This window comes from Bombus fervidus, chromosome 15 (assembly GCF_041682495.2).
Source record: "Bombus fervidus isolate BK054 chromosome 15, iyBomFerv1, whole genome shotgun sequence".
NCBI classification, from domain to species: domain Eukaryota; kingdom Metazoa; phylum Arthropoda; class Insecta; order Hymenoptera; family Apidae; genus Bombus; species Bombus fervidus.
The window spans coordinates 3,465,692-3,479,773 of record NC_091531.1 but is presented as its reverse complement, the minus strand read 5'-3'; the positions used below and the strand labels follow the sequence as shown (position 1 = coordinate 3,479,773).

At 32.1% G+C, this 14,082-nt stretch overlaps 1 protein-coding gene across 1 annotated transcript in view; it reads left to right on the top strand.

Annotated features, from left to right (window-relative positions):
- The first annotated feature begins 5,375 nt into the window (after window positions 1-5,375).
- LOC139995286 (midasin) overlaps window positions 5,376-14,082 on the top strand; it is a 128,902-nt gene continuing 120,195 nt past the window's right edge. The window contains exons 1-14 of the mRNA XM_072018616.1: window positions 5,376-5,697; window positions 6,056-6,282; window positions 6,834-7,073; window positions 7,279-8,303; window positions 8,429-9,843; window positions 10,031-10,298; window positions 10,396-10,577; window positions 10,648-10,834; window positions 10,913-11,557; window positions 11,654-12,095; window positions 12,229-12,592; window positions 12,847-13,164; window positions 13,353-13,652; window positions 13,827-14,051. Coding sequence (XP_071874717.1) covers window positions 5,617-5,697; window positions 6,056-6,282; window positions 6,834-7,073; window positions 7,279-8,303; window positions 8,429-9,843; window positions 10,031-10,298; window positions 10,396-10,577; window positions 10,648-10,834; window positions 10,913-11,557; window positions 11,654-12,095; window positions 12,229-12,592; window positions 12,847-13,164; window positions 13,353-13,652; window positions 13,827-14,051 — 5,919 coding nt within the window. The 5' untranslated portion in view covers window positions 5,376-5,616. The remainder of the gene's footprint in view (window positions 5,698-6,055; window positions 6,283-6,833; window positions 7,074-7,278; window positions 8,304-8,428; window positions 9,844-10,030; window positions 10,299-10,395; window positions 10,578-10,647; window positions 10,835-10,912; window positions 11,558-11,653; window positions 12,096-12,228; window positions 12,593-12,846; window positions 13,165-13,352; window positions 13,653-13,826; window positions 14,052-14,082) is intronic.

Genomic DNA, 14,082 nt, shown 5'->3' with positions numbered 1-14,082 from the left:
TTTTCTTCCATGTGTCATCTGACGCGTATGATATCTGGAATATATACGCGTATCCTTGGATTAACCGGTCATTCATTCATCCAGTTGAGGTCGCATAAAGACCGGTTGAAAGAAACTCCGCCGTAATTGCTGCCAAAATTGAAATTCCTCCGCGAAATACCAGAAAAAAAAAAAAGAAAAAAACAGAAGAGCAGCGGGACATCAAGAGTTACATCAAGACGCTCGTACCAAAATCTAACGACCACCGACAAACCAGGACGAACGAGCGGCCAAGGCAGCAGCGCGAGAAGGCGACGAAGACCCCAGAATAGGATCAAGGACACGAGCAAAATAGCCGGCGAAGAAGAAGACGAAAATCAGCGAAGAACAAGAAGAAGAGGAAAATAGCGGAGGAAGAAACAGGCGAAGACGAAGAGGAGGAAGATGCAAGGAAAGAAGCAGCACAAAGGGAAGCAAAGGAGAAGCACGAGAGCAAGCAAGATGGTAAAAGGAGGAGAAGGATGCTCCTAATTCGTAGTTCGGGGCGGGGTTTTTTTCGGTGATAGAGAGGAGGAGAGCGAGGCTGAGCGTTGGCGAAACGGAGACAGAGCGAGGCACAAAGCGAGCTGAGGTATAAATTGGTTTGTTTGCCGCGGAGATAAAAGGGGCCGCTAAATGTTATCTTTAAGGTGTCGGATCAACGCAAATGTGGCTGAGTTACTCGTAATTATAGTATACACGGGCCGAGACCCTCGCCTCTACCTGCCGCACCATCGGCCGCCGCTCTCCTCTCTTCTTCTCCTTTCTCTTTCTCTCTCTGCTGCCTCGTTTCAACCCATTGGCGTAACTATCGATCGCGATCCGATCTACGGGCCGAGATACCGACCGACAGAGGCGATACTTGTTTGGTTAGACCGGAATATCCACGGGTGGGGCAACGAGCAGCGCGAGGGACCATCCTCCTCTCTATCTTCAGACAACCACTTGGCTTGGGTCAGAAGCGATATGCTGTTGCTCGCCTTGATATACACACTCTATGAAGAACTCTCTAAGACAGTCAGTTTATTGGTTTCTGCAAGAGGGTGTTTTGTTTAGACACTTGGAGAGGGAGCTGACGGAATGTTGCAGTTAGAGAGAACATGAGCAAGGAAGCGAACTACGAACGACTTATTGCTATTTAATTCTCTTGATACGCACAGTTCCAAGTTCTTCGTTAAACAAACGTTGCTCTCGTTATCGAAACGAAGGCGAGGATGCGATGTGCGTAGATTATGTACGTAGGTGAGAAAACAGGTTAGAATAGTTGAAATTTGAAGAGCCGACAACTCGCTGCAACAGAGAGTAATTCGAATAGCGCGTTGTTTATGATATGAATCACTTACGTAGCTTGAAAATACGCGAACGATTTTTAACGATAAAGCTTGATCGTACGAGAGTTTCAATAAAAAAGGAGGTCTTTCGTGGATCTTCTTCGTTTACATTTTCTAATATCTGCTAAAAAGAAATAAAAGGTTGGGTGGTGCCAACGACGCACAGAATTCCCAAGGAGCGATCACCCATCTTAGTACTTCTCCGTGCCACGCGCTGCTTAACCTGGCGATCGGATGAAAACCAGCATTTTCAGCGCGCTTTCGGCGTTGGCACAAGTTATGTGTTTTTTTTTAGAAAAACGAGGACACAGTTCGATAAAACTTAAGATAAGTGTTAAGTTGAATGAAAATAATTTTAATCGATTTTATTGGCTTTCCCAGTGCCAGAAAATATAGTTATAAATGTCTACATATACGTGTACATATGTTTCATAAAATATGGATAGAACATAATTAACTATGAAAAAATATATATTATTAATTATTATTATTTATTGGAGAATTATTTCGTTTCTTTCAATGACAATATAAAGGATATAAAGATACGAAAGCATAGCACTTGTAAAGATCTGATATAGCACTTCCCATTTCCATAAATACAGGCCTTGTAGAACAAAGATAAGGAAAAAAGTAGAAATGTTCGGGAGACCATCTATCTTCAATGGGAAAAAGTTAGCAGGTAAAAAAAACGCAGTAAGGAAGTATACATAAAAAAGAAAGTAGAATACATATATGTAATTATATGTATCCCACGTAGATAATTATTTGCTTTGAGCTTCTATGTTCTATCGACGCTAACGTTTTATGTCTACTAATAATAAAGGGAAACACCGTGGAACATCGAAAATTACCAGTTAACAAGAGCAATAAGGAAATTAATTGTACGACGTAACAAGCATGAATATCTTTTTAAATCAATACTTTGATTCTGCCATGTATAAGATATAAAGGCAAAGATATTAATTAAATTACCTGTAACTTACGTCGATAAATAAAATCGAATACCATTCGTATTAAAAGCATAATATCCAAAGGTAAAAGTGTTAATGATCATTGATTTCTTACTTCGAAATAAAATATAATACGAAATTTACTGTTATAAGGAAAATAAAAGTTTTCTGTTATGCAGATACATTTCATACGGATTTCATATGGAAGCTATGAATTTTGTGCAAATTTTATATCTGAAATCACCTCGTAGAAATGACAAAAAAAAAAAAAAAAGGGGAATTCAAATAAATAATAATTTCCTTTCTTTCCTGCTGTGTTTTACAATCTCCTTCTCCCTAGTTCCTTCGTCGTGATACGAATAAACAACTTTATGGATCTTGGATAATTAGATAAGATTACCGTAATTATATGCAATTTATATAACACAATGTAGAGTCTATTTCATGTAAAATACGTAATAAATTAGAGATTACTTCTGCTGAGTCAATTTACATAATACATTTCTAATTAAACACGATCCTCGAGGTTATTAATAAACTCAAAATCAATTACTGAAATCGTGAATTAGTTATATCGGTTGAAACGTGCGACTGTTTAATTAATTCAGAATTAATTGGACATCACATTGTTCGTGATGGATGATTATAGTAGAGGATTTAAACAGAACTTCGTATCTTGTTGAATATAAGAATTATTTCGCAAGCATAGATCCTTCCTTTTTACTGAGAAGCGAAGAAATATCCATGTTATGAAAAGATACTGAAACAAAGAATAGGGCAATTATTTTCTACTAAATAAAATAAACGAAAATACCGGAAATCAGAATAATTATAATATTCGTATAACATTTAAAACAATGTATATATTTGGCAAAAACAAATTCAATTTCAAGGTAAAGATGTATCGTTTTAGTAGATTTATTCTAAACTTCTGCTTTTTGAAGAGATTACGCCAATGGCGGTGCTTTTTATCTCAGTTTCCAACAAGATGGGACTCCCCATTGGTGCGGCTTGAAACAGCCGCGCGTACAGTGGGGCCAACATTATAGTACAAAATAATAATTCATAAATTATACGCGCCGCGACCGTTTAGAGGCTTAGGTATACAGCTCACTGCACATGCAGGTGATTCTGCTGCAGGTATATCAATAAGCTTCGCTAGATATAACGGGTGACTTAAAAACACTCACCTGTTATGTCTTCTGTCTTATGGTACGAACATAAAGGAAAACATTTTAAAATCATAGTTTAGAATTAGTTTTAGAATTAATTCTTGCGTATTTATTGTAATTATCATAATCGTTAACTTTTTTATTATACCGAGCGTAAACTGCTATAGAAATGAGATATTATTTTTACTTCAATTCTGAAACCCTGTTAATTTTTCAATTTTTCATATAGCAAAAAGACGTATGTGTCTATATCTAAAAAGAATCACAAATTAAACTATAAATTAACGAGTAAGATATAATTGTTAAAGTAGTTGTCGCTGGTAAAATTTAATTAATTTAACTTTTAATTCTAACTTTTTTATTCAATTAATAACAGGGAAAATTCTTCAAAGTATGTCCCCGTTATGGAAAAGTCTTTTACGTATACAGTGTGAAAATATGTATATATTTTGTTCTAATTACTTACTTAATTAATTAATTACATTCGTTTAATTTAAAATGCACTATTTTGGACATGGTAGCGTTATCTATCGGTTGAAAATTGTACTTTGTGTTAGTTCCACTGATTCGCCTGTAGAGTAAATAGACTCGTAGTCAGCAGATCTGAAATCAAAAACAAACGAGCTGAACAACAGTTAAAACATGGAAAATCAGTTAGAAGTAGAAGAAATAACGAATAACGATTGTGACGTTAAGTTTCATGATTTTGTGGCAAAAGTCGGTGACTTGTCAATCTCATGTCATGTAATTAAAATGGAAAATTCCCTCTATCTGTGGGTAGGTGATTATAATGAGAATGCCATGAATGATTTGTCATTCGCAATCAAATCACCATATGAAAAGGAACCACTTACAACGAAGATTATGGGATCAATTGCCAATGAATTTTCAACCAGTCTTGCCAAGAGACTTTCAAAGAAACTTTCAATAGCTGTTTATGTCAGCTTTAACGTTCAGGTTGATAACCTATCTCTACCTGCAATTGAGAGGAGGTTGCGAGATGAATTTAACTCACATCCTGAGATTTTCTGATTTATATTATTAAGTTGTACAGAGACATTCTAAAAGTACAACTTTTGTACTGTCCAAAACATGTGTTTACAGTTAAGGCTTGTATATTTCGTATTAAACTTGATTTATATATAAAATAGGTATTCTTATTTATTTTAAGTATCTTAAATTTTAAATTGCATAATAAGTACTAAGTGTGGTTTTAAAACTTCACAGAAACAGATATTTATTCTTGCAAATAAAGTGATTTTACATTTTATCATATGATAAAAGAATTAATTTGAATTTTATCGTCTAAATTGCCAATATATATATATATAAAAACAATTTCATTGCAAGTGGTTAAAAGATTACATATTATTATCTGTTATCATTGTTCCATATAATTGTTTCAAATAGTTATGCATAATTCTTGTAACATAGTCTGAAGATGATCTATCAGTTTAAAATATTAATTGCATTATAACAATGTTACATATATATGATGACAATATTTATATTATAATATTATAACAAAACATGCCAAGTTTATTAGAAAAACTAAATTAATTAAAATTGACACTTTTCATATATCAAATACATAATGATAATGGCACTTATTTTAAATACTATGACAAAATAATACTCAAAACCACCTATAACATAGCATTATATGCAACTTGATAGACATTTTTCCTTCTTTTACAATAAAGACATATGAAAAAACATTTATTTAAAAAATGTATATTATTTGAATTTTGGAAATAAAGTTAATATTTAATTTTTCATTGGTAATTTATAAATCATGAAATTCTTAATGTCTGCTTATATGAAATTATTTTTACCTGTACCAAATTATATTAATAATACGTAATTTACGAATAAAATCGTTGCAATTATTTTTTAGCTTCAAATTTAAACTACATTTCTTAATCTTACATTTCATAATGATAGCAAACTTATGATAGGTAGGTTTTTAGTTTTAAGAAACCGCAAGTAATCTAGGGAATTATTTTGTTAGGAGTCGAGGAATTGTACGCCTTAAAAAGGAACATCCGAACATTGGCTACTAATCTTAAGCACGTGGTTACTTACGAATTGATCTCAATATTTATCCGGCATTACACCTGTAACTTGATTTTTAGTTTTTCAAACATGTTTTCACGAAGTTTGTCGATATTTATTAAACGAGACGAAAAGTATATGCAGAAACTCTCATTTTTTAGAACTGACAAAGTAAGTAAGAAAAATCTTTTTGGAATATTTTAAATATCCTCTTTTCGTTTGTTAACATCACAATTATCAATATCTCTGTTGTTATTTTTCTCTGCTATTACTATTTCTTATTGTATAAATTTCACATTCTTTTGTAGGTTATTGTTAGTAATTCATTTAATTTAATACGCGGAATAAACATGACAAAATTTATAGAAAATGCAAAACTTTTTCTAATGCTTTAATTACTGTTTATTTTTAAATTGAGTTTTGATTAAAATGTACCACATGTCTTACTTTTTCATTATTTAATAATGTTATATTCTTCAAAATATATTTCATTAATCTTGTTTCATAACATTGTGTAATTTTATTGTAGGAACCAAGCGAGGATGAACATAATCAAATTGTAGATATTTTATGTGAATTCTTAATGAATCCAGAATCCACAGAGGATGTTGCAGAATGTTTCCCACAGTTATTGCCAGCATTAATTATGAACAGCATTTCTATGGATACAATTTCCATTGATGACGAAGATTTGATTCATAAATTAAATTCAGTTATTTTGGCCAAATTACTTTCAAAGAATCGGGATATACTAGCGTATGTATTTTTAATGTTATATAGAATACTTTATATTTTATGTTATTTTGTATGTATATATATATTTTTGTTACCCTAATATGTGATTATTAATAGCGAAAGTATCATCATGAAATTATGTTCTCTTACTTATAGGTAATATATTTTAGGTTGAATAATACTTTATTCAGCATTATAATTCTTTCATGTTCCATAACATTTTAGGTTGAATGTTTCAGATTGGAGAATATCCTACAAGGATACAAACAATATTTTTCTAATACTCTATGTATTATACTTTTTTTATTACTTAAATTTAGAATTATCAATTGATGAAATATGTAATAAATGTAAAATATATTTAAAAAAAATTAAAGGTCTTTGTAACACAGTATTCTGTTCTGTTTTCTTAGTTGTATTATTAATTTAGTGCAGACATATACAAGTAATCTTTTTCTTATTTAAGAAATATATAAGCATAGTCGTTTATGTTTAGTAGTATGTAAATTTGTATATATTTAAATGATATAAAATTTGAAAATGATTTGTAAATCAATATTGTTTTGTTACAGATTTGTTCTACATTATTTTGATGTAAATCCAGCTCCATTTGAATTTATAGAAGTTGATCATAGTCCTCCTTTAAAGAGACGCAATAGGCAAAGAGTAATATCTGCCAAAAAAATATCTGATTATGATTTAGTAACTGCTTGTTATGATATTTTATGTAGTGCACCAATGCACTTTAAATATGCATGGAATTGGTCTGAATTTTATAAATATCTGACTCATGACGATGGAGGTGTTAGATGGTAAGATATAAAATTAAAAAATATATCTCCTTTTAATATTTTAAATAAAATTACTAATAGGAAAAGATTTTAATCCAATAATTTTTATTAAATAGAGTAATTGTTTGGGAATAAATTTGTTAAAATTCCGTTTTAAATAAGTAAAATAAAAAAGTGTCTTAAGTCAAAACAAAATATACAAGAACAATTTTTAATTATCTTTCAGGGTAGCAATGAATTGTATTGCTATTGTATTAGAAATGTCAGAATCTTGCTATCTATCTCATGTGAATGATTTTATTTCTAACGATCAAGAGTACTTTGTTAAAAGTAAAGAAATTAATCGAAATAATATAACATGTGAAGATACCAAAGAAATCGACGGAATTCCTAATGTACCTTCTGTAGTTTCCATTGGAGGAATTTTGCTTCCAATATTTGAGAAACCTGCAAGTAGAAATGAATTGAATCTAATTCCTGTACCATCTACGCGACAAAATTTACGGAATTTAGCTTTAGCAGTCTCTTCCAATAAATGTGTATGTTTACAAGGTGCAGTTGGTTCTGGAAAGACTGCATTAATAGAGTTCTTAGCTCAAGCTACTGGTCACAATGCACAGAAATTTGCAAAAGTGCAATTAGGTGATGAAACAGATTCTAAAATGTTGTTAGGAATGTACAGATGTACTGATATTCCTGGAGAATTTTTATGGCAACCAGGAATATTGACTGAAGCTGTATCATCTGGCAAATGGCTGCTTTTAGAAGATATTGACTGTGCTGCAACAGATGTTATTAGTGTTATTGGACAACTTATAGAAACTAATACATTATCAGTCCCTGGATACAGAGACTTGATACACGTGAAAAGTGGGTTTCAATTGTTTGTTACTAGAAGATTGAGTTCTGGAGGAACACAAAAATCATTCCAAATGCCAATGCAAAAACAGTGGTCTTGTGTTAACATAGAGTCCTTATCAAAAAAAGAACTCGTTACAATTGTCCAAACCTTATTTCCAATATTGCATACAGTAGCTGTAAAAATGGTTGATGTGTTTTTATTGTTTTCTGCTGGAAATCATGAAGATGACATTGTGAATAGTGTAAGGAATACTAGACAAATTTCTACCAGGGATTTGATTAAGTGGTGCTTTAGAGCTATAGTTGATTTTGATGTATCCTCACCTGCTTCAGGACTGAAGATCTTTCAAGATGCTTTAGATGTCTTTTGCTGCTCTGTGCCTAATCCCGGTATGTAAAATATACTTTATAAAAATATCTATTATTGCTGAATGATTTTTTATAATACTGCAATTAAATGTTCTTATAAAGAAATTTCATAAGTGATGAATCATGTTGTTATCTTTTTATTTCAGTACAACGTTTAAATTTGGCAATAGCTGTGGCACACAAATTAGGTATTGTAAAAACAAAAGCAGAATTTTTTTCTCAAGTACATAAGCCATCTGTAAATCTCCACAAAGAATGTCTTATTGTTGGTAGAGCAAAATTAGAGATAAAAATAGCTGATAGAGTTAAAATAGAATCTAAAAGTTCCAATTTTTCTTATACAAGACCATCTGTATGTCTTTTGGAAAGAATAGCTAGTTGTATTGTACAGAAAGAGCCAGTTCTTCTAGTTGGAGAAACTGGCACAGGGAAAACAAGTTGCGTACAATACCTTGCACAGATAACAGGCCATAAGTTGATAGTAATAAATATGAACCAACAGAGTGAAAGTACAGATCTACTTGGTGGCTACAAACCGGTAGATCTTAAACTTTTGATTCTTCCAATTCGCGAAGAATTCGAGATTTTGTTTCGATCTTATTTTGCAATTGAACCAAATTTAAAATATTTGAATCATATTGGGCATTGCTTTGAAGGAAGAAAGTGGAAGATGTTGATTACTTTAATGATTCATAGCACTAGTGCTGCTTTGAAAAGACTGAAGACGTCTACAAAAAATCAAAATGAGATAGAAGTTTTAAAGAAATGGGAGAAGCTAGCAGAGAAATTAGAAAAACTTCAGTCTCAGGTGCAGAGTCAATTTTCTTTAGCATTTTCATTTGTAGAGGGTAGTTTAGTCAAAGCACTGAAAAATGGAGACTGGGTTTTGTTAGATGAGATAAATTTAGCTACTGCAGAAACATTAGAATGTCTTTCTGGTTTATTAGAAGGATCTTGCGGATCTCTATCTTTGTTAGAGCGTGGAGACAAAGAACCAATTAAAAGGCACAAAGACTTTGCAATTTTTGCTTGTATGAATCCTGCAACAGATGTTGGGAAAAAAGATCTTCCCATGGGTCTGAGGAATAGATTTACAGAATTCTTTGTTGATGAACTCACGGAAAAATCAGATTTACAACTTCTAGTTAGTTCATATCTGAATGACTTAAATCTGTCACCAGAAAAAATTGAAAATATTGTCAAATTTTACTTAAGTGTCAGGAAAGAAGCAGAAACCAGTCTTCTTGATGGAATTGGGCATAAGCCACATTACAGTTTGAGAACACTATGTCGTGCTCTAAGTGTGTCTGCACAGAATCCTTGTGGAAATATAATGAGATCCTTATATGAAGCATTTTGTTTAAGTTTTCTAACACAGTTAGATAGTAAATCTTACCCAATAGTACAAAGAATGATTGTAAAGGCTATCATAGGAGAAAAAGCTGCCAGTGCTGTTATTGGAACTCCAATTCCAAGGCCACGTGGTCATGCTGAGAGTTTTATATGCTTTGAGGGCTATTGGATCTCTAGAGGCGATCTTGAGCCACAAATTCCAGAAAATGTAAGTTTGTATTCTTTTAAAGAGAATTTTACTAGTAGGCAGTTTTTAGCTTTCGTTATATATGATATAAATGCTATAAAAATTAAGCAGTGTATTAAATATGTATATATAAAAAAAAAACAGATCTTGTAGGCAAAGTAAGATAAAGGTAAAATAAATAAAACTTTTATATTTTCTTTGATTTTAGTATATCCTCACAGAAACAGTGAAGCAAAATTTGAAAGACTTAGTGCGAGTAGTATCTATTGGTAAAATGCCTGTATTACTCCAAGGGGATACTTCAGTAGGAAAGACCAGTTTGATAACATACTTAGCGAAGGCTTCTGGACATACCTGTGTACGAATTAATAATCACGAACACACAGACCTGCAGGAATACGTTGGTACCTATGTAGCTGATTCTTCAGGAAAGTTAGTTTTTAAGGAGGGTATTCTAGTAGACGCTATGCGGAAAGGTATGATGAATTTAATTTTTGATTATCCTTTTTATTATACTATTACATGTTTCAATTATCTATTTTTATACCTCTAAAATAATTTAATATTCTTCAGGATATTGGATAATTTTGGACGAGTTAAATTTAGCACCTAGCGATGTTTTAGAAGCTTTGAATAGAGTTCTTGATGATAATAGAGAGTTGTTTATTCCTGAAACTCAACAAATTGTAAAAGCACATGATAATTTCATGCTTTTCGCTACGCAAAATCCTCCAGGTTTATATGGTGGAAGAAAGGTAATATTTTATAAACAAATAATTTCTTATTAGTATTTCATATGATTTTTTTATTCCTATTTGTTACTAGGTGTTATCACGTGCATTTAGAAATCGATTTGTCGAGTTACATTTTGATGAAATTCCACCTAAAGAGCTCCAAATAATTCTACATAAAAGGTGTAAGATGCCAGAAACATATTGCAAGCAAGTAATCAGTGTAATGACAGAACTTCAAGTACGAAGAAAGGGTACTGCAACTTTTGCAGGAAAAAGAGGTATATTATTTTCTTAACGCATTATTTATTAGTAAATATTTTTGTCATTTAAGAAGGTAATTTTCCCATTTTTTGTAGGGTTCATAACCCTTAGAGATTTGTTTCGCTGGGCTGAGAGATATCATCTGGCACCCGATATTGTAGGCACTTTGTATGATTGGAGTCAACATTTAGCGGACGAAGGATATTTGGTTCTCTCTTCAAAAGTTCGTCATTCAGAAGAATGTTTAGAAATCATAGAAGTGCTAAAGAAACATTTAAAAAGAGATGTTAGTCCAGATGCTCTATTTTCACTTTCTGAAAAAACTTCTACTGTGACTAAGTCAATCTTGGAATCTCTTTTGTCAAAGAAGATTCCAGAATTTGAACATGTAGTCTGGACATATCAAATGTGCAAAATGGCAGTACTTCTCTCGAAAGCCTGTGACTTTAAAGAACCAGTTCTTTTAATTGGTGAAACAGGAGGTGGAAAAACTACAGTTTGTCAACTATTGTCTGTAATTAGACAACAAGAACTTAGTATTGTCAACTGTCATATGCATACAGAAGCTTCTGATTTTCTTGGAAGTCTCCGTCCAGTTAGAGAACATAGAGAAAATCAGAAATTGTTCGAATGGGTTGATGGTCCTTTAGTAAAATCCATGAAAGATGGAGGCTTCTTTTTAGTAGATGAAATCTCTTTGGCGGACGATAGCGTACTTGAAAGACTAAACTCTCTTCTAGGTAATTTATTATCTTGAATTATTTTTAATCACATAACAGGTATTTAATTAAGATTGTTTTATTTAAATAATATTAAAATTAATTAATTTTTTCTAGAACCTGAACGTAAACTTTTAATTGCTGAAAAGCCGTCAACTGAAGAAAATGCAACAGTTACTGCACATGAAAATTTCATTTTCGTTGGTACAATGAATCCTGGTGGTGATTATGGCAAAAAAGAACTTTCACCAGCTCTTAGGAATAGGTTCACGGAAATTTGGTGCGAAGGTTGTGTTTCATTGGACGATCTCAAGTGTATTATGGTACACAATCTACGTAAAGAATACAAGGAAACTGTTCCTGCAGCAATAATAGGATTCATAAAGTGGATACAAACTACAGAAATAGGAAAAAAGCTTGTCGTTAGTGTCAGAGATATCCTTACATGGGTGAATTTTCTTAATTCTTGTGAAGATTTAAGCATAGGGGATGCTTTTTTCCATGGTGCAGCTTTAAGCTATATCGATGGGCTTGGATCTGGTTTAACTGCAGCAGAAAAGTAAGTGCTATGAATTGTTATCAATTGGGTTTTATAAAATTTTAATCAAATTCTATTTTAATGAATCATATTAATTAAGTTAATTATAATTATATTTATTAGTTTTTTACCGAAATATTTCAAATTATTTTAGTTCAAAGAAGTTGAAAAGTTTTAAGGATTCTGCGTTGAAATTTATTAAAGAGCAAATACAGACTATATTAAAATCTGAATTAATATTGAACAATGAAGAATTTGATGTCAACAATTATGAGGATAAATTTGGAATACATTCATTTTATATTAAGAAGGGAAATGTGCAAATTCCAAGCAACGTAGGATTTGCTTTTGCAAGCCCAACAACAAAAATGAATACTCTGAAAGTTTTACGTGCTTTGCAATTAAAGAAACCAATTCTATTGGAAGGTAGTCCAGGAGTTGGCAAAACTAGTTTAGTTTCTGCACTTGCCAGAGCATCTGGACATCGTCTTCTTAGATTAAATTTAAGCGATCAAACGGTAACTATCCCTTCTTCTTTCTTTATTATATAATTTATTAAGTAATTCAAGTAAATGAAATAAGATGATTTGCTACTTTTATATACTGTAATATTAAGTTTGCAATTCTATAGCATTATCAGTTTTAATGTATTGCATTTATTTTATAAGACTTAAAATGTCTTTTATGAGTCCTTTGTAAAAAAAGAAGAAAAGAATTCAATTGAACCAAAATGTTAAAACATATTATTATAAAATTTTTAAATATTACGTAGGATATTTCGGATTTATTTGGAGCGGATTTACCAGTGGAAAGAGGGAAGCCTGGTGAATTCTCATGGAGGGATGGTCCTTTCTTAAGAGCTCTAAAGAATGGGGATTGGATTCTTCTGGATGAATTGAATCTTGCATCCCAGTCGGTTCTCGAAGGATTAAACGCCTGTCTCGATCATCGTGGTGAAGTTTACATCCCGGAATTAGGAATGTCTTTTATCGTAAAGCCAGGAACTCGATTATTTGGTTGTCAAAATCCTCTTCGTCAAGGTGGAGCTAGAAGGGGGCTTCCAAAGTCATTCTTGAACCGTTTCACACAAGTAAGTTCTTTTTATATTTAAAACAAAAGATTAATAGAAGAACACATATATTGCTATAATAAGGGGATGATAATAAATAATATTAGGAAAAAGTCGTATAAAAATACAATGATCCATCTTTTCTTGATCATTAAAGGTAGAGTTATCGGACATGTCAGTTCATGATTTTGCTTCTTTTGCTGTTTTAGGTTTTTGTGGATGCTCTGGAACAGAGGGATCTAAAATTCATTTTAAATGTTCAATTTCCGGAGCTACCAGAAGATTTACTCTATAAGATGATTCAGTTTAATGAAGAACTGAGCTCTCAAGTTGGAACTACTTGGGGCCATTCGGGATCACCTTGGGAAATGAACCTTAGAGATGTCACTAGGTGGTGTGAAATAACCATGGCAGCTTTCAAAAAGAGTTCAAAAAAGATTTTCAATCCCGGAAATGGCGCCCAATTGATTTACGTTGATAGAATGAGGACAAATGAAGATAAAAGAAATGTAAGACATATATAACGTAATGTTTTTAATATTTATAATATTAATAATTTTAATTCACGAGAATACTATTTGCTATGTAATTAAATTTCATGTCTTTACAATCCTACAATGTATTTCTTACAATATATAATGAAGTAAACTTCTCTCTAACTTTTAAATGTTTTTTAATTACAGGTGATCGAGATATACAATAAGATTTTCTTACAAAATGATTGGCCTTTACCAGATCCAGAGTACTTAGTTCACTTGACGAGAGAAAAGGTCTTTTTGGGAGACGAAATATTGGATCGCAGCGATTCTGCAGTGTACGAAAACGATGATTTGTTGCTCTTGAGGGAGCAGAAAACTGTCCTCAAGGGACTTGCGCAGTGTGTTAACATGAATTGGATGGCCATTCTTGTAAGTAGTTTGCAAACTGGTTTAACTTCCA